Below are 21127 nucleotides of genomic sequence, written 5' to 3'. Positions count from 1 at the left end.
AATAGCAAGCATTTGAAGTACCATTAAAATAAGATTCAATCAGCAAAAGCCAATTTACACATACCTTTCAAGAGTATATAACAAAATAAGGGAAACCTGAATAAAAAAAACAGAGTTGCAGCTACAGCAGTGGAACATAAGGGGGAGGACTGGACAGGGAAGGCTTGGGGGGGTGTAATCTGAGGTGGTTTGTTCAATCAGGCAGTGGTGTGGGCGAGGCAGAGGGAAAGGGGAGAAGTGGGGCTGCACCCTGAGTCTGGGGTAAGAATTTGTCCTTAATTTGGGAGGCAACAGGGAAGATGCTTAAGCAAGGAGATTCAGCCCTGTAAGAAGAATACTCTGGGGATGACGAGGATGGGCGATGGGGGGCCTTGTGCCAGGGTGGAAGTTGTTAACTGGGTCTTAACTGGGCTGTGCCACCGGGAAAGGACCAGGACAAGGGAAGAGAATGACAGAAGATGTGTGACTCGGCCCATGAGTAGAGGAGCATGAGGACCGAGAGCATGCTTGCAGTCTAGGTGGCAAGGACAACGCTGCGTCCACAGAGCTTCCCAGGAGGAGATGCCAAGGTGCAAAGGCCAGCAGGTGGCCGGGAGAAGTCCAGGTGTGTCTGGATGTGGGCTCAGGGAAGCAGCCCAGCATGACTTTCATGAAATTGAGAGAGCAGAGGGACAGAGAGGCTTAGGCGAGGGCGGAGCTCCAGGTACAAGCGGAGGAGGAGCCGTGACTTCCTGCCATTGGTGCAGGGGGGTGGGGGGGCTCAGGAGGGAGAGTGAGTGGCTCCGTGGGTTCGGTCACTGGTGTCAAGTGAGGGAGCCATCTGCACAGGATGGGGACAGCAAGTGCGGTGAAGGGCAGGTGAGGAGGAGGAAAACCTTGAGATTCAGGCCCCGGTGTCCAGGGAGGAGGATGGGTAGACGTGGGGGAGGCCTGGGGCAGGGGCCCGGGTGGCAGAGGAGGAGCAGAGCTGAAGGCAAACAGGCACAGAAGTGAAGCTGGGTGAAGTAAAATGGACCAAGCAGAAGTGGGCTTGCCACAGAGAGAAGGGAGGTCCCAGGGCTGGCACTGGATGCCCCCATCTGTGTAGTGGGTAGGGGTTCAGGGAGGCCCTGAGGGCAGCAGCAGCGAGGGGGGATTCTGCTGGCTGATCCCCCAGCAAGTGTGGTCCTTCCGGCTGTCCCTGTTTAGCCCCCGCCTTGCAGGAGCAGCAGCTTGCATCCTGAGGGTGGGACCGCTCCCCCTCCCCCTCCCCGGGGTCCCCTGGCAGCTGCTTCCAACCCTCCAGGGCACCACCCACTACCTTGATAAGCTTTCTCCCGTTTCTTCTTTTCCGTGTCGATGTACTGCTCGGACGCGGCCTTGATCTTCTGGACCCAGGCAGTCCTGGAGAAGAACACAGGCATGGGGCGGCTTCCCCACACAGCTCCCAGGCTCAACCGGGAGCTCCAGAGCTCTGCACTCGCTCTTCACTTCTGTGCTAACCTTGGCTTCGACAAGTTTCCAATCACAGACCCAATATTAGTTCAACTGGAAGACTTGTTTGCTGTTTGAAGATCAAGCTGGAAATTTCTAGACAGTCACTGACTGCTTATAGAACACCAGGTACGGGCAAGGTGCCGGCACCAGGGGAGAGCAGTGCGCCACGGCCGGAGCAATTCAGCACCACAGAGGGACACTCGACCTGAGACTGGGCCAAGAAGCAGGCGCGCAGAGGGGGAGGCGTGTCCCCAACCTGCCATCACAGCATGGCTGGCCAGGCAGAGAGAGGAGCGCGGCGCTCCACACGAGGAGGGCAGATGTGCCGGCTGGAGTACAGGTCCTGGGGGTGGAGGGATGGCGCTGGGGTCGAGACACACACACACACACACACAGCCTCAGCGACCGGGCGGAGGAGCCTGGACTGCCGCATGGGGGATTTTAGTAGGAAGCAAGGTGCTGGATCTCCCATTTTGGAAGATCCTGAGGAGAGACTGGAGGCAGGGACACACACTGAGGTGATCGCAATAACCCGGCACGTCCACACCAAGGCTGACCAGTGGGACTGGGGTGCACAGGACTGGTTAGGAGAGCCTGGGGTGCAGAATGAGTGGGACTTGACCATGGACTGGAGGTGGCTTATGGGAGGGAGCCATCCAGGCTTCAAGGCAGGTCACACGTGGTCAGGACTGACCTCTCGTTAATGTTGTCTGTTCGGAGGGTGTAGACCCGGTCAATGTGAGAAATGTGGAAGACAGGCTCATCGCTGGAAGGGTCTGTGGGCAGTTTCACCAAGACTTCATTCAGGAAAATGGGCTGAAAGAGTTAGGGCCAAAACACAGGCTGTGAGATGGGCCAGAACCCTCCACCCGCCTACATCTCGGGAGAGCTTGGTTCTGAAGAGCCTTGTTGAGAAGCAGAGAAGGGTTGAGCTTCTCGGGTCTTTTACTTTGGGAAAAAGAGACTGTGTCCATTTTGTGGAAGAAAACATCTTGGGCAGATCAGAGGTTCCTGAACTGGGGACAGGAGCTCTGAGTGTCCATGACTGCTCATAGGACAGGGTCTCTCCTCCACGTTCCTACACAGAGCACTCTGCTCCAGCTTCAGTTTCACAGAGACCTGATGCTGAATGTGGGATCACACGGCACGTTTGCCAGGGAGGAGGCCAGAATCCACAGCTGGAATCCAGTCTTCAGCTGCAAGAGGGCAGTGAGAGCCCAGCCACACTGGGGCCTCCTCCCTGGGACCTGAGGAAGGGGGAGTGACCCGTCTGGAGACAGGCGTAGAGAGTCCCACGAGGACAAGAAAGGCTCAGGTTGGGAAGGAGGTCCTCAAGGTGAAACACCTCGTTACGCTCCTGATGCCATGGCCAGGAATGCAACACTTACCGTTTTATACATTTTGAACTGCGCATTGGACTTAGAGCTGAAAAGCTTCTCAGAGCCTGAGGAAACAGCAAACTGCTTGACCATGTAGGTCAGGAGCAGAAAGTCGTTGAAGAGGAATCCATGTAGCTCCTTATTGCTCTTGGTCTTATATAGTTTCCCACTGTGCAGAAGCTTCCGGGGTCCCAGGCAGTTGGTGAGGGAGTTGAAGATAAGTTGCTTAAAGAGAAATTGTCGCTTTGTAAGTCCCGGCACAAACCATCCCCGTGCCCCTCGAGAGGCCAGTGCCCTGGACCTGAGGGTGCGGTGGTAGAATCTTCTAGTTGGGAATGTGGCTATAATCATTCATCTTGACACAAAAGGTCCTTGCATTTATTTTTCTTCAGAGTTCAAACTGGCATCATAAAAATGATTACTTACATCCACAGAATATGGATTTACCAGCTGAATTCAAAGAATTCAAAAATACCCAATTTCTCTTTATAAGAAAGGGAAATGACGCCCCAAGAAGAGGCAGGATGGTGAGTCCAACAGGGGCTGGGCTGAGGCATATACTGTTCACAGTAGGGGAGGCCTGAACCCAGTTCCCCACCCAGAGCCTCCCTAGTGGCACCCAGCCCAGCCGCACAGGCCTCACCTCTGTGAGACCTTCACACTGAACGTGCGCCTGGATCCACTCCAGCCGGTCTGAATTTTCTTTTTCCCGAACTCCTTCATTAACTTGGGAACAAAGCTCCTCTGCCCGCTCAAGAGCCAACTTTAGGGAGGAATGGTCTACGTGATTCTCCAGGGTGTTCTCCAGAATCTGGAAAAGAGTGGGAAGCAGAGTGTCAGCCACCCACCCAGACGTCCTCCTGGCCGCTGTATGTGCTGTGTGCTGGGCACCGGCTCTACAACAGAAAGATAATTGTTTGCCCTCGACGAGCTCATGGCTCCGGAGTTCTTGGGGGGACAGGGGACTCGGGTACAGAGGGTGTGCCAAGTGCTACTTGGATCAAGTGCCCTGAAACGTGTGCATGGCTGGTGGCTCTCTGGCAGGGTCTTGGTAAGAGTACCTGTGTTGAAGGGGGCTCCCTACGGCCCCCAGGCACTGAAGCCACGCTGTGCACTTAACCTGGCAGCAGGACTGGCCGCAGCCCCCTCAGCGTGTGCGCTTGCTGCAGAGTGAGGGCTCCTAACATTCTGGGGGCCGCTGGGCTTTTTTAAGAATCTGAAGAAAGGAATGTATCCTCTGCTACGGGAAAAATACAATAAAATCATGTCATCAGCTTGTAGGAAAACACGTTGAGTTCACTCCGAAGTGACTTCAAACTAATGTTACAAATGCAAAAGAAGAGAAGCTGGCACACAGCTGTGTGGCCCCTTGGGCAATGAGCGCGGCCCCATCAGCACATGGCTCCTGCCTGAACTCTGGCCATGTTGGGGCCACAGTCCTTTGTTTATGGGACAAACCCCTGGAAGTCTAAAGTGTTTTCAATATTCACTTGGTGGCAAAACCTGACCCAAACTGAAGAGAGGTATTTATTTATTCTATTTAAAAGTGATTATTCATGTATTTCACTGTAGGAATATTACTGTTTGGTTACAGGTGATGTCCAGGCTTTGTTGTGATGTCAGATAGAATACAGTATTTGAATTACATTCTGAATTTTGAAACACATCTGGCTCAAAATATTTCAAGTAAGGGGCTGTGGATTACTCTGTACTAATGGGTCAGTTTGGTATCATAACTGTAACATAAGGTCCATACTGAGTTAACGTGGCTTAGAGACCAACGGTCAAGGGATGATCAATAAAAGTAAGTCTTATATTATTTTTGCTGTTTTTCTTTGTAAGATGATTAAAATCGTATCCGTGATAACTTGTGGAAAAATGCTTTGTAAGGTGCACCAGCTCCTTAGAAGGCATGTTGGCTCAAGAGGCCCACATAGCTGATGTTAACAGATGGATGGTATTTTAGGACTGTTGAGTTAGCAAGCTGAGGTGGGGTAAGGCGAGGGGCTGGTGATGAGCTCTGGTTAGGACATGCTGAGTCAGGACTCCTGAGATAATCTAGGTAAAGGGGATTAGCTGGTAGGTGAATTCAGATCTCAGGCAGAAAGACTGGAGTCCAGGCTTGTGCTAACAGTGGACTCTGGGCTCAAGCCAGGCTCCACAGCCGCAGACCTAGAGGGCGACGGCCCTGCCCAGAAAAACACACTCCTGACTCTGAGGCCAGGGGAGTTTCCTGGGGGAGGGGAGGATGGGTCACCAAGTGACACTGGATGGCTTTTATTTGCCTACTCCGGACTGCATGTTCGCGTGCACGTGAGTGTGCACACACACGGTGCCTGGTCCCTGTGGCTCCGCTCTGTCCCAGCCAGGGCACTCACACTTCTGATGAGGAGAGGGTAGCGGGTGATCCTCTGCATGGGCTTCAGCAGGAAGCTGGAAAGGGGCATTCCTTTACATCGAGGGTCAGACGCCAACTTCTGCAAATAACCGAGAGGCTCATGAGGAAATCACAGCTTCAAGGAAAACAAAGGGACACTGACTGTACTCCTGACGTTGACCACCTTTTAGATTTCTCATTTCTCTAAGAACTCAGGATTCAAGGGTGCCTGGGTGGCTCAGTCATTAAGCGTCTGCCTTCGGCTCAGGTCAGGATCCCAGGGTCCTGGGATCGAGCCCCGCATCGGGCTCCCTGCTCAGTCGGAAGCCTGCTTCTTTCTCTCCCACTCCCCCTGCTTGTGCTCTCTCTCCTTTCTCTCTGATGAATGAAAAATGAATTCTTAAACAACAACAACAACAACTCAGGATTCAAAATGAGACGTATCAGATTAACAGCAGGGGTATCTCCCCTCATTTGGTCAAGTCAGCAGATGCTTTGCAGCTCTTTCTTTCTCACGTGGATTTGTGTCTGTGCCATCACTCTCTCCTTTGCTTCCAGAACCACTGACAGCTCTCTTCCCAGCCGGCTCCTTGCCGATCCTCACTTCTTTCTCCCCTACCAGCTAGTAACCGTAGGTGCTGCCTGAGACCCCGTGCAGCTGAGTCCCGGAGTGTCACCCAGACCCTCTCTGGAGCTCCATGCTTGCCGCGTTACTCTCCCCCCGACCCGGATCTCCGACTCAGTACCCCAGTATACCCCAAAGTCCTCCTCTTCCTTCATGAAAGCCTTCTCTTCCACCTCCGTCCCTGAGTTGGTAGCACCATTCTGCCCCCACCCACCTTCCCTCCACACACCAGGGAGTCACCTTCCACACCAATCTGTCTTCTATTTTTTTTTTTTTAAGATTTTATTTATTCATTTGAGACACAGAGATACGGGGAGAGAGAGAGCATGAGCGGGGGGGGGCTCCCTGCTGAGCCAGGAGTGCGATGTGGGGCTCGATCCCAGGACCCTGGAATCAAGGCCTGAGCCGAAGGCAGACGCCTAACCATCTGAGCCCCCAGGCGCCCCCCCAATCTGTCTTCTAAACAACTCTTGATTTCCCCTGCCTCTGCCTGCCTGTTGTCTCTGCTTTATCAGAAACAATCACTACCATTTACTGAGCACCCACAATGTGCCAGTCACGAGTGCATTAGCCTTGGCTACTGTTCCTTCTGCTCTCTCGTCACTTAATTCATACTCATTTCTGAAGACTTACATTATGCCTCCTCTTGGCTAGCCTCTCCCCTTCCTTGATGCCTTCCCCGCTTTTCAGTGATCCTTCTTGAGCCCCCACAATAACCCGTGGACACCTTTATTGTAACAACACCTCCGGACTGCGTAAGACAGGTAGAGGGATCACACTGGAGATGTCTCCATGACCTTGCAGACTGTTAGCTCCAGGAGACTAAGGACCACAACTTACTTGCTTCTACTCCTATTATTAATATAGTACCTGAATAAAGTAGCCAGTATTCTTGGATGACCATTTTTTATTTTTATTTTTTGATGACCATTTGTAATGACTTTGAAAAGCATATTTACTATAATTTACCTATTTCCTACTATGAGATATTAAAACTGCTCCTTCCTTTTGTTTTTGGATATATCTATATATGTTGCTATAACAAGACTCTCCATGCTTTTTATTTCTGTATTTTCTGAGACTTTTTAAAAAGTTACATTTCGGGGCACCTGGGTGGCTCAGTCAGTTAAGCATCTGCCTTCGGTTCAGGTCATGATCCCGAGGTCCTGGGATTGAGTCCTGCATTGGGCTCCCTGCTCAGTGGGGAGCCTGCTCCTCCCTCTGTCTCTGCCGCAGGGCCCTCCCCTGTCCCCCGCTCATGTGCCCGTGCTCGCTCTCTCTCTCGCTCTCCCTCTATCTTAAATAAAAAAAATCTTTAAAAAAATAAAAGGTTACATTTAGAACAAAGCTTATTGCTAGATTTTGTTTTTAATATAATGTAATCAACACAATGCCTTTCATTATGAGACTGTAAACTTATTTATTCTTACCATTGTTACAGTTGTGATGACACTGATACCCTATTTACATTGCTATTGTTATTACTATTTGGAAAATTTAAAAAGTCTTTTACTTACGCTTTAGAAGGTACACATCCAATTATTTTTTAAAAAGATTTTATTTTTAAGTAATCTTTACACCCAATGTGGGGCCTGAACCTACAACCCCGAAATCAAGAGTCACATGCTCTACCAATTGAGCCAGTCAGGCACCCCTAAATATCCTATTTTTAATTCTACTATTCCTTATTTTAAAACATTTGCATGCACTCACAATCCCATATTTATCAACTTATTCTGACCAGCGTTTGTATGTCTGTGATCTTGGTTCCCTTGTATGTTTCTTCTAGTTCATTTCTAAGCAAGCCCGTGCCTCCCTCCCCTTACTGCCAATTGAAGAGTCAGTCCTCAGGGCCTTACTTACATCGAATAATTTTTGCATCCCAATAATTTTTGCATCCCTGAAATCATAATAAGGAAGGTAAATATAATTAACATTTATTGAATGCTTATTATGTGCTGGTCTCTGTGCTAAAAAGTACTTTAAAAGTAGTATCTGACTATCTCTGGGTTACACACTGGAGAATGAAGGCACCAAACGTTAAGTAGCTTGCCTTGGTCCCACACCCCGCAGGCTGATTCTGAAGCCTGTCTTATTCTAAGATGATACTATGTTGCCTCCTGCGATGATCCTGTTTGGTTATGACAGACTCTTCTTTTCGTGTAAGGCTTAATTTTATTCACTGATATATATATATATTTTTAAAGATTTTATTTATTTATTTGATAGAGAGAGACACGGCGAGAGAGGGAACGCAAGCAGGGGGAGTGGGAGAGGGAGAAGCAGGCTCCCCGCTGAGCAGGGAGCCCGATGTGGGGCTCGATCCCAGGACCCCGGGATCATGACTTGAGCCGAAGGCAGACGCTTAACGACTGAGCCACCCAGGCAACCCTCACTGATATTTTAATTAAGATTTTTAACAACTATATTTATAAGAGATATTGGATTATAACTTTTTTTTCATTTTTGTAATTAAATACAAATTCGTAATTAAATACAAATACTTCGGGGTCAGGAACACTTTTGCCTTATACAGTGAATTAGATGGGTTTTTCTTTCTTTTTCTTTTTTTTAAAAGGTTTTATTTATTTATTTGAGAGAGAGATAATGAGTGCTGGGAAGGGGCAGAGGGAGTCAGAGAAGGAGACTCCCCCCTGAGCGGGGAGCCCGATGCAGGGCTCGATCCCAGGACCCCGGGATCATGACCTGAGCCGAAGGCAGACGCTTAACCCAGGCGCCCCTCTAGTGTTACTTCTTACCAAGGGTTTGTTTTTAATTTGCGGCCATGGCATCATGGAGCCGATTGTGTCCTCTTCTCCTTGGTTTCTGGACACTTTGAGGATACCGGGGTGCACTTGGAGCACATGGATAGAGTCACACATGTGCGTTTATGTAGCGTCCTAAGTCCCAATGTTACCCGTCTCTCATTTCCTTTTGTCCCACTGTATTCATCCACTGACAACATTTTATTTTATCTTGTTGCTTTTTATGTATTTGAGTAAGCTATTTTATACTCTTTCTGGAATGAGATGGATACAATTTACAAATTTAATATATTTTACAAATTTAATAAAGTGTCATTCTGGATATTTTTGGAGTATAAAGTAGCTGATTTTTAATAGGCTTTACTCCTACTCTCCTAATAGATGGGCAAAATCACGGTCCCAGTGCCATCTCCCACTGGTCATGGAAGGTAACTCAAACACTCAGAAAAGTCTTTGCCATATTGGTGTTTCCTTTGGAAAGTGGTGGGATACCCTTCCCCGTGCCGAGCATCCTGACGGTGCAGCTGTCCATCTCCACCTCCAGGCTCGGAACGGGGCTGGCCTACCCACCATCCCAGAATGGAGTTACCTTTAAAAATTCCTTGAAATCTGTGTCTTCATCTGTCTTCTGCTGTAACAGAGCTGCTCCATTAAGCTGACAGCTACAGAACCGGATGTAAGCCTGCATGTGGGACAGCTCAGCGGCCAGGATGTCTCCGATCATCTGCACGGGCATCTTCTCTCCTCCAGTTTTCTTCCGGACCCGCAAGGCCCTGCAACCAACACACTCTCACTGTCTGTTTCTAGTGAATGTCGTTAGTAAACAAAGGATGAATATCATGGGAGACTAAAGGTAATGAGAACCAGTGAGTTACCTAAAAACCTGGCACTGTGAGGGGAGAGTCAGAAGGAGGAGGCAGCTGGGGCCTACGTTCTGCTGGCCAAGCCAACCTGGGTGAAATGTTAGTAAAGAAGAGTAAGAAAATGAACTCTATACACTTGGGTATTTCAAGGTCCTTGGAATTGTTTTGGATTCATCTTTGTTTCTTATCAAAGTTCCTTTAGAAAAATTCTAACTTGTTCTCAGCTGAACCAAGAAGAAAGGAATTTTCTACACTCGGTAGGGGAAGAAGGGAGCAGAGCAGGAGCCCACAGAGGCCAGGTGTGGAGGCAGAGGTGAGTGCTGTCCTCAGGAGAGCTTCTGTGCCCCAAGGAGGGCAGAGACTCAGGACCGACTGGGTGTGCTGATGCCCCCCCACCCGCCCCGGAGTCTGCCCTCACAGGCACGGGGGATGGGAAATCACCCCAAGGAACGGGATTTCACACAGGGACTTAGGAGACTGCCAGACTAGCCAGTATGTCTGGGGCACGCGTTACAGCTTCTCTCCTATTCCAACTACCCGCTACAGTCAAGTATATTTTGAAATCCTATGTTAATATACTGTTTATTTTATGATTTAATTTTTTCTTTGTTTAATCAAAGAATCAAATTTTCTTTGTTATATTTCTCGACTTCAGTAATTACGTATTTTACAGTTACAGGGCATTTCATAAAATGACAATAAAATAAAAAGCTTGAGGGAGCAGAGAACAGTTGAAAGTTCCTTTGCTAAATAGCCCTGCCGGGAGTTCTGTGGGGAAGTCCTAGTCCTGGGGGCTGGGGGTGTCCCCTGCAGGGGCAGGCGCTGCTCACAACTCACTTCAGTAGCTTCGTGTTAGCCATGATGAGCTCCTTCCAGTTTACAAAGATCAAGGCCATTTCCCCTTCAGTGAGAAAGCCTGACTCCACCATCCGTTTCTGAAAAACCTAAATTCAAGACACAAAAGAAATAAGTTAGCTTAGGTGTGAATACATAGGCTATGTGGTCTGAATCAAACAGTATCTTCATATACTGAAACTAATATGATCATGATGTTTTTAAATAAGCCTACTTATGATTGCTAAACATCCCCCCCCCCAATTTTTATTTAAATTCTAGTTAGTTAATATATAGTGTAATATTGGTTTCAGGAATAAAATTTAGTGATTCGTCACTTACATATTGTTGATTGCTAAATTAAATTAAATTAATTTATTTGAGAGAAAGAGTGCAAGCATGGGGGGTTGGGGGGCAAAGGGAGAGGGAGAGAAAGAATTTCAAGCAGACTCCCCGCTGAGCATGGAGCCTGACACAGGGCTCAATCCCATAACCCTGAGATCATGACCTGAGCTGAAATGAAGTGTCAGATGCCCAACCGACTGAGCCACCCATGCACCCTGATTACTAAATTTTAAATTGCATAATTTCCCTACTGCTTGCTATTTGGGTTCTTATTAGGGCTAATTCTTTTTTTTTTTTTTTTTTTAAGGTAGGCTCCATGCCCAACATGGGACTTGCACTCACAACCCTGAGATCAAGAATCCCATGCTCCACCAACTGAGCCAGCCATTATTAGAACTAATTCTAAGGACCAAGTCCAGTAGCCTCATCAATAAGAGGAGATTCTCATACCTACCTCCTAGGGAGATGAAGCAGGTTAAATGAAACCATGTGCATAAAGCACCCGCACCCCGTAAAAGCTGCAGAATTGAGGGGCTGGGCACCCGAGTCCTGGAAGCAGTTTGTGAGAGGTTCAGCAATAGAAAAAGTGATGACTTATATGGCCCCCAAGCAGATGTGGATTTCAGAGGCTGGCTGACTGAGGGGAAATGATACCCTAACATCTATATTCCACAACACTGAAGGATTTACAAAGCTGATATGTATATATTTGCACATGCCTGTGTGTGTGTGTGCCCACGGGTGTGGGTGGGTTCTGAATGAACTTCATAGATTATGCAGGTCAAGTGGAATTAGCTACTATTATTATTATTATTGGTTTTTAAATATTTATTTATTTATATTTTAGAGATGGGGGGAAGAAGCAGAGCAAGAGAATCCTAGGCAGACTCCACACTGAGTGCAGAGCCTGAGGCAGGGATTGATCTCATGACCCTGAGATCATGACCTAAGTGGAAATCAAGAGTCGGCCCCTCAGCTGACTGAGCCAGTCAGGCGCCCCTCAGCTATTATCATTCCAAGGGCACTCATGAAGAAATAAAGGCTGAGAGAGTGATTTGCTCAAGGTCACAAACCTAGAACACGGAGGAGCCAAAGAGAAAACGCCAGTCTTTTTGATTCTAATTGGTTTCCACTAAACAACTGGGATTCCTAGCGAATGACTTTAAAAGCCTTAAGGAAACTGTGAAGTTATCTGAGACAACCCTAATCACGTGTGATCTTTCTGAGATACACACGACACGACAGCCTATTAAAGTCGTTCGCTGGCCCTGTGATAAGACGCAGACTCCTTCTCGAGGTTCACCACGCCTGTGTGGTCTGCCCTGCCAACTTCACCAGCCTGGCCCTGAGTACTTCACCCTCCAGCCACATAGGACTACCCGCAGGACCCTAACTCCCTGGCACATGCATTCCCACTTCTATTTCCTCTTCCGGGCATAGAAAATTCATCCTTGTCGTCCTGGTTTGTCCTGACTCTCCTTTGTGGCAGGGGTGGTCAGCCCTCTCTGGGCCCCCACCTCACCGTTCTGTAGCTGTCTGTCTGTCTCTCCACATGACTGTGAACTCCTTGAGGGCAGGAACTTTCTCTTTGCCCTCTGTTCTCCAGCACAGTGCTTTTTGCACATGATAGGTCTTCAATAACTGTTTATTTACTGAGTTGTGTTGAACACGGATTCAAAGAATTCAGCTAACAGTGTTAAGAACTGGACATCTCTAAACCTTCACAGTTCCAAAATCAGAACGAAGATGTCAGGATCCTCTGACAGGAGCGAGCCTGGAAAGGTGATGGATCTGCTCCAAGGGGCCTGGGAAGGACAGGGAAAGCACCTGGTGGTCTTTCACCTGCCAATGAACGGGCGTTCCTTTATTCATTCCATTCACTTGCCTCAGGGAGGTTAAGCAGAGGAGGATGGTCCGGCCCTCTGGGAACCTCCATGGGGATGGTGATGAGAATGGCTGGCCTATGAACAGTGCTTTTGCCCTAAGTCCCTGGCCCTGACATGACCCCTTACTCCTCAGGCAAGGGCAGGTGGGCAGGGTGGGAATAGCCAAGGTGCAAGTGGTGAAGTGACTGGTGTGAGTGGGGCAGGCATGCGGCCCCTGTTCACGCTCTGCGCTGGAGTCCGCCAGGTACTTCCACAGCCATTTACAACCTTTTAGCACTGTAATCTAACCAGCAGCAGGGCTGATACTCGGAGGGGTTAATAAGACAGGCTTTTCTTCTAGGCCACTTTCCAGGTCAGAGAAGTGCGGACATAAACACACATAATTCAGTCAGTGCTAATGGGAAGGCCTGCAAAGGGCCAGACTGAGTTTTGGGGATGGAGGCTGAAGGATACACGTCCCTGCTGTCAGGAACTCACAGCCTTGCGGGGAAGAGAGACATCATCAACTGCGAAGTGCGCCAGAGTGTACTTGTGAGCAGGACAAGTGTGCCGGGTCTAGAGGTCCCAGCTTGCGCATCGGGTGGGCAGGCCTTGCTGGGGGCGGATGGAGAAGGATGCAGCCTCCACTCCATGCCTCCAGCGAGGTCCCGGCCAGGCCCTATGCTGCACCTGCTGGGCCTGCTGGGGACACGTGTTCTCTTCGGGTGGCTTATTTAACTAGGCTTCTCATCTGAGGGCCTTGACACATTTAGTGGGAACTAGGAGCCATGGAAACAAGTCTTATTTTGTTTACTAAAACACAAACCACTTTTAAGTGCTACTCTCACAGCCATTACTGGCTCGGAGGTCACTGGGAACATTAATCGGCACCACCGGTAAATACATTGCAACTGGGAGATATCTGACAATGTGGTCCGATTCGGTTTTCTAAACTGATACAAACATTAGATGAACACTCCCACTGTTTCACAATCCCTTTGGAAATTGCAGGGTTTATGAAGATGCCTGGTGTTAGAAGAGCACAGTAAACACAGGCGAAAATGTGAGGTAGATAAAGTTTGCTTTCGTGCCTTCCCCCCAACTTTGTCCTTCCTGGATGGGGCCTCTATCACATCCAGCCGAGATGTCTCTTGTTCTCTCCACTCTGAATGACCTAATCTGGGGGAGGAGTTTGACATCTTCAGGCACCCTCCCATGGGCACAGAAAGCGCTTTGAGGGCGTGGGAGCTCCTGCCACTACTCATGAATTCACACATCAAAGGCGACACCTGAGACCAAGGCCCACCGGCCCTGCAGGCTCGGCCCTCACCTCCACGACGAGCTGAAGGTCGTTCACGTACCGCTCTTCAGTCTGAATCAGCTCGTGAATATAGCCCTGCCTCTTCCTCTCCACTGGCTGCATGGTGTCCAGGCTCTGGAGATCAGCACACCCTACGGAAAGACAGGGTACAGGTTCAAAACAGTCTTTTCGTCTTTGTAGGAAATGGACATTTATCAGCAGATGTGCTGGGTGCCTTGAAAAAGCCGCGCAGCTTTCCAAAGAATGCCCGATGGGCCGCAGAGCGGCACACACCTGCAGAAAGCCGCCCGAGCCCCCCGGGCAGCAGACAGCAATGCCTGGAACATCTCAATGCCGTCCATCTTCTTTTCCAAATAAATGACAGAATTAAGGATTTTTAGACATGGCCTCAGAGAGATCAGAACTGTATTGAACTCGTGAAGAATCTATGCAGTTCTCATCACTTCAGGACATTTTCGAAGAGATTGACATGATTAAATCAATCAAATGCTTGAGACCAGTGTTTTCCAAATTGCAGGTCATAAGCCATCCATGGAATCTTCTATCAATTTTGTTTTTAAAAAATGTGGGTTAGGCTCCCTCTCTCTCAAATAAAATCTTAAAAAAAACAGGGGGGCTCCTGGTGGCTCAGTTGGTTAAGCATCTGCCTTCGGCTCAGGTCATGATTTCTAGGGTCCTGGGCTGGAGCCCAGCATCGTGCTCCCTGCTCAGTGGGGAGGGAGCTTCTTCCTCTCCCTCTGCCCCAACTCCTGGCTTGTGCTCTCTCTCTCTAATAAACAAATAAAATCTTAAAAAGAAATGTGGGTTAGGGGGCTCCAGGTGGCTCAGCTGGTTGAGCTTCCAACTCTGGATTTCAGCTCAGGCCATGAACTCAGGGTCATGAGACTGGGCCCTGCGCTGGGCTCCACCCTCAGTGAGGAGTCTGCTTGAGAGTCTCTCTTTCCCTCTCCCCCTCTCCCTTCTCTCTCTCTCTCAAATAAATAAATCTTTAAAACTGTGGGTCAGGCTTAGCATTAAAACAAACAAACAGACAAATACAAACTATCTTGAGCACAGTATTGGTAAGTATTGTTCTATGAACACTTAGTTAGATATGTAGAATATATTTCTGACTGTTAAAAAATGTTTGAGGAACATTTCTCTAGATTTCTCAAGGTAAAGCGTTACAGTTAGGAAGCCTGAAATCCCCAGGATCCAGCAGTTCCCAACAAGACCACTGCCTTAACCCACTAGAACAAAGAACTGGTTCTGGGACACCACGGCCGTAAGACCTTGAGGGGAGTCCCTAGCAGCCTCGTATCAGGGTGAGCGGTACTGCATTCACTTTGGATCAATTTACAGGCACGTGGGAGCTGAACTGAATGTCAGTCTGTGAAGGGACATCATTCCAGAATTGCTTGGTACGTAGCTGAGGGCTTGCTTTATGCACAGTGACAGGGGACTACCTCAGGTAGCCCTTCCTCAGACCAAAAGAAAAAGCAGGTAGGTACCCAGCAAACTACAACATGAAGGAGACAGAAAGCTGAGTGAGGTGTGGGTGACCCTCGAGGCTGAGGTAACCACGAAGGGCAGCAGGTGGAGGGTGTTACTCTGTCCCGGCCTTCATCATGGGGCAGGTGGGGACTGATGCAGAGGCACCGCTCGGGGACGTGCTTATGTGGCACTGGGAACAAACACATAAAGCCACAGAGGCAGAAAATGCAAGGATCAGACTGGACTTTGCAGGGCGGTTTCTCTTTCTGCTTGCCTTTGAGGTTTTATATGTTTTGTATAGACTTGGGCTAACGGTTCTAAGGACGACAACTGGTCTATTTTCTGTATATGTTGCCAACAGCTTTAAAAAAATTCTCACAGGAGAACAGAAATAGAATAAGGCAGGTTGTGTTTGGTGCTTTCAAGAAGACATCATGGGGCCACTGTCATGTTCAAAATTACCCAGCTTTTCTGGGGACTGGATTGTTCTGTTCTGCCGGGGGGAAGACCAGGTGTTCTGACCCCGTAAAGCTAATACTGACGCCTGTCTGACTAGGTTGTGTGTAGCAGGGGGGCTGGAGGGGAAATGTTGATGGTGATGCGACCGAGGATCACGGGTCAGAGTTACCAGCTGACTGGGATGGAAGCCATTGGAAGCGGTTCTAAGTTTCTGAGGTGACTGCACCTCTTACACTCGTGTTTATAGATTTCAGCCATTCACCTTCTGCCACATCCACATTCCACCTCTGCTTTCCATAATGCTTCTCTGTAAATTTACTCATGTTGGACTTAAATATGTAGGGAATCATGGGTTTTATGTACTGATTATGTTTCTTCTAATACTAAGATAAATACATAACCATTAGAATAAAACAAGTCCTCCTATGCAGCGCCTGAGTGGCTCAGTCATTTAAGCATCTGATTCTTGATCTCAGCTCAGGTCTTGATCTCAGGGTCATGAGTTCAAGCCCTGCATTGGGGTCCACACTGAGCGTGAAGCCTGCTTAAAAAACCAACCAACCAATCAACCAACAAGTCCTCCCAGGTACTATTTTGTGTGCCATCATGTTGTGTACCATGGGGATATGTGTATCACACTTTGGGAAACGATTTACGGTAAAACCCACAAGCATCAGCCTATCTGCTCTGTACCTTGGAATAATAGGAAAAGTCTCAGATATTTTATCATTTTTTAAAATTAATTAATTTATTTTAGAGGGAGGGGAGGGGCAGAGGGAGAATGAGAGAGAAACCCAAGCAGACTCTGTGCTGAGCGCAGAGCCTGATGTGGGGCTTGATCTCACAATCCTGAGATCATGACTTGAGCTGAAACCAAGAGTCAGAAGCTCAACTGACTATGCCACCCAGGCACCCCTATTTTATCATTTCTAGCAAGAACATACATGACATTAGTTTTATCAGGATGAATGTAGGGACCATCCTTATACTTCACTTCTAACATACCCCTTTGCATTTCATTACAATGGTTCTTAAACTTTTATTCTCTTCAAGTTTCCAACTTGACCCCAATCCTCACTTTCAGATGTTATTACCTCTGATGTCAGGGAAAAGAAATAAAGGCATGGCAGCCCTTTTACTTCTGCCCTTCATCTCCCTGCTCACTCACCCCTGTACTTCCTTCCTATGTCAGGGGACGAGGGGATCCTGTTTCTTCCTGAAGCTGGCATCCTTAACCGACCCCCTCCTTTGGACTCCTTGCTGTCTCTCCCCCACACTGTCCAACATGTTAGCTGTTAGCAACACAAATGCTCCTGAGCATCTGAACCGTGGCCAGTCCAAATAGAGAAGTGCTCTAAGTGTAAAACACACACCAGATGTCAAAGACCTAGTACAAAAAAACCCAGAACATAAAATGATGCATTAATAATTCTTGTGTTGACTGCATATTAAAATGGCAATATTTTGGATAATACTGAGCTAATCCATCAGTTTTGGAATTCTTTTACTCCAAATTTATGTGAGATGTACATCTTGAGTTATTTTAAATATAGATATAGAATAATATAGATATATATAATATAAATATAGAATAAAAGATTATTCAAATTAATTTCATGTTTTACTTTTTAAAATGTGGCTTTTGGAAAATTTTAAATTACATATGGGCTGCATTTGTGACTTTACATTATTTTTCTATTGAACAGCTCAAGCCAGCTGGAACATTCTTTATGTTCCTTCCCTAACAGAATGTTTTAGTCGCTTCTGCTCTTTGCAGAATAAAGTCTTAGCTCAGTAGCGCAGGGCTCCAGAGTCTCCATAATCCACCCATGGCCTACATTTACAGCCTCACCTTTGACCACATGGCCTGCCTGTTAGCCACCCTGGCCCGGGCTCAGTCCTCATAATGTGCTGTACACGCTGTATTCACTGCCCATGACCCTCTTATCCACACAGAGCCATCTTACTAACCCGTACAGCTCAGGTGATCCTACTCTGGGGAACCTTTCCCATCCCTGTCCCACTTACCCCCAAACTGCCTCTTTTTTGTACTTCCAGGCTAGTTTGCATCTGTATTTAACATTTTACATACCGTAACCAGTGGTGTAGTTCATCTCTATATAGTTAGTATGTCTGTCTCTCCTACTGGAGGTCAGGGACTGTATCTCCCACAGTTCTATAATATCAAATTTAACACAGTGTTCTGACCAGGAAATATTTGTCAAATGGTAGACTACTGGGTTGGTCCCCAGACCTGTTTCTCACCTTTCCTCTGCTCTATACTGCAGGAAAGCCAACCCCACAGGCTGTTTGTATAAGCTCTTATTGCAGTTGGCTTCTGCCCAGGTTTGGCCAGTGAGAGAAGGCTCTGGAAGGAGACTACAGGGCTAACTGGGAAAACAATCCTTCTGCTAGACAAGTGAGAGGACAGGAGAGCTTTTAAGTCTTCTGGGTAAAGAAGCAAAGAATTGCTGGGTTTTCATCTCACATAAATTTAGAGTAAAAGAATTCCAAAACTGATGGATTAACAGAAAAATTGTACCTGGCTGGTGATTCCCTTAGGGTGCTTGGCCAAAGAAAATGTACAACTATCCAGAGGGTCTTTCTCACAACCTTGGTTCCACAGGATTTCCATGGGAAAACCATCTCACTAAAGATGAGCTCAAAGTAAAAAATTACAAAAAATAAGGAATGATCCACCAAAAATAAAAAATGATGACTAGAAAGAACCCTAAGAGGGGCACCTGGCTGGCTCTGTTGGTAAAGCGTGCAACTCTTGATCTTGGGGTTGTGAGTTCGAGCCCCATGTTGGGTGTAGAGATTACTTAAAATAAAATCTTGGAGAAAAAAAAAAAAAGAAGAGGGGTGCCTGGGTGGCTCAGTCGGTTAAGTGTCTGCCTTCAACTCAGGTCATGATCCCAGGGTCCTGGGATTGAGCCCCGTATTGGGCTCCCTGCTTAGCGGGGAACCTGCTTCTCCCTCTCCCACTCCCCCTGCTTGTGTTCCCTCTCTCACTGTGTCTCTCTCTGTCAAGTGAATAAATAAAATCTTAAAAAAAAAAAAGGGAGAACCCCAAGAACATAAGGTAATAGGATAAAATCTAAAAAAAGAGTAAAGTATCTATATTTAAAATAACTCAAGATGTACATGAAGGGTTTGAAACCATAAATAGAGTCTATAAAAAAGAATGGGCAAGGACGCCTGGGTGGCTCAGTCAGTTAAGTGTCTGCCTTTGGCTCAGGTCATGATCCCAAGGTCTTGGGATCGAGTCCCATGTCGGACTGAGCAGGGAGCCTGCTTCTCCCTCTGCCTGCTGCTCGCCCTGCTCGTGCACATGCTCTCTGACAAATAAATCTTAAAAAAAAAAAAAGAATGGGCAGATGTAAAAAGAAACTAATAAAAATGGCAAATATTATCATGGAAATAATAAATGAATAAATTAAATAGCAAATCAAATACATGTGAGGAAAGGATTAATAAATCTGAAGACAGGTATGAAGAAGTTAAGAATGCAGCCTGGAAAGACAAAAAGATGGAAAACATAAAATGGAGGTTTAGGGACACAGAGGACAGAATGACAAAGTCCAACATACATCTAATGGGAGTCCAGGAGGGGAGAAGAGAAATAATGGGAAGAAGTAATATTGAGATTATAATGGTTGAGAATTTTCTACAATTGATGAAAGATACACTTCCACATATTCAAAAGGAACAATGATTCCTGATTAGGGAAAAAATAAAAATGAATCCATACCTAAACTGCAAAACACCAAGGAGAAAAAAAATGATTAAGATGGCCAGAAAGAAAAAGCAAAATAACTACACAGGAACAGCAATCACACTAGCTGCATACATCTTAACATAACAATAGAGGGTACTGAGCAAAAATAACTGTCAAACCAGAATTCTAATTATATACCATTCATGGATGAGGGAGAAATACAAACATTTTCAGACAAAGTTTGAGAGCATTTACCACTAATAGGCTGACTAAAGGAACTATTAAGAGGTATATTTTGGGAAGAAGGAAATTGAATAAGAAGGAATTATGAGGGGGCGCCTGGGGGGCTCAGTCAGTTAAACGTCTGCCTTCGGCTCAGGTCATGATCTCAGGGTCCTGGGATTGAGCCCCACATCAGGAGCCTGCTTCTCCCTCTCCTCCCCACTTGTGCTCTCTCTTGCTATCTCTGTCTCTCTCTCTCAAATAAATAAATAAAATCTTAAAAAAAAAAAGGAATAATGAGATGTAAGGAGTGGTGGAGAAAGAAAAAGAAGAAAGGAAGGAAGGAAGAAAGAAAAAAAAGGAAGGAAGGAAGGAAAAGAAAGAGGGAAGGAAGGGTGAGCAAAAATACTAGTAAATATGTGAAAAATCAAAATAATCATTGATGATATAAAATAACAATAATGATGGTGGGTATAAATTCAAGGTGGATTTTAAATTTACCTAAAACTATTTTTTTTAAACACATGAGAGGCAGGAGGAGAATCATTAGAGATAAAGCATCCCACCTGCACTGATCAGAAGAAGGAAGATAAACATCAAATTTAGACTTTGTGGAGGCAAACACATATGTTAGAAATGGAAAGGTAACTACTCAAAGAATAGACATAGAAAACATAAAGGGAAAAAAAGGAAGTAAATTTGATCAAAGCAACAGCAGTAACATATAGGCGAACAACAAGAAAAAAAAAGCATGGTAAATAGAAAATATATAATAAGATGGACATAAATAGAAGTATTCCATTGTTCCAATTACAAGAAGACTTTAGATTGGATTTTAAAATTCAGCTAGATGCTGGGGAAGACGGCAGAGTAGGAGGATCCTAGGGTCACCTCATCCCACAGAAACAGCTAGATAACACTGACATCAGTGTAAATAACTCAGAAAATGTCAGGAAGACTGGCAGGACTCTGCATAGCTAAGTGTACAGAAGAGGCCACACTGAAAAGGGTAGGAAGGGCAGAAACTCAGTTGGGAGCCAAAGTGACCTGTAGGACTGTCCTTGCGAGGTAGGGATGCTGTGGGCACAGAGACGGGAGAGAAGCAAACTCCACCCCAGGCACCCCAGGCACAGGGGACTCTCACTGGGAGGACAAATCCCCATAACATCTGGCTTTAAAAACCATAGGGGATTAACTTTGAGAGTTCTTACAATCAGTGGGGCTTAACACCTAGAACTTTAAAAATCAGTGGGCACAGCTGTTGGAAAGCCAGCAGGTGACAGGAAACTGAGTCCCCACCCTTAAAGAGAATAGTAACAAATAGCCCTACTGAGAAACAGCATACAAGAAGCAGTTTGAAAAACGCTTGGGATATATGGGAAGATTTATTTACTAATCTCAG

General features: G+C 46.8%; 1 protein-coding gene across 8 annotated transcripts in view; it reads right to left on the bottom strand.

The window, feature by feature from the left end:
- ITSN2 (intersectin 2) overlaps positions 1–21127 on the bottom strand; it is a 139531-nt gene that overhangs the window by 3354 nt on the left and 115050 nt on the right. For all 8 annotated transcript variants that reach the window (XM_081832149.1, XM_081832144.1, XM_081832147.1 and 5 more), the window contains 8 exons: positions 13860–13981; positions 10323–10429; positions 9212–9395; positions 5234–5332; positions 3499–3666; positions 2865–3080; positions 2171–2292; positions 1301–1383 (listed from right to left, as the gene is read on the bottom strand). In XM_081832149.1, the coding sequence (XP_081688275.1) occupies positions 1301–1383; positions 2171–2292; positions 2865–3080; positions 3499–3666; positions 5234–5332; positions 9212–9395; positions 10323–10429; positions 13860–13981 (1101 nt within the window). The remainder of the gene's footprint in view (positions 1–1300; positions 1384–2170; positions 2293–2864; positions 3081–3498; positions 3667–5233; positions 5333–9211; positions 9396–10322; positions 10430–13859; positions 13982–21127) is intronic.

The sequence above is a fragment of the Leptonychotes weddellii genome, chromosome 10 (assembly GCF_054177405.1).
Source record: "Leptonychotes weddellii isolate Sample4059 chromosome 10, ASM5417740v2, whole genome shotgun sequence".
In the NCBI taxonomy this organism is placed as follows: Eukaryota; Metazoa; Chordata; class Mammalia; order Carnivora; family Phocidae; genus Leptonychotes; species Leptonychotes weddellii.
This window is presented reverse-complemented; position numbering and strand designations above follow the sequence as displayed.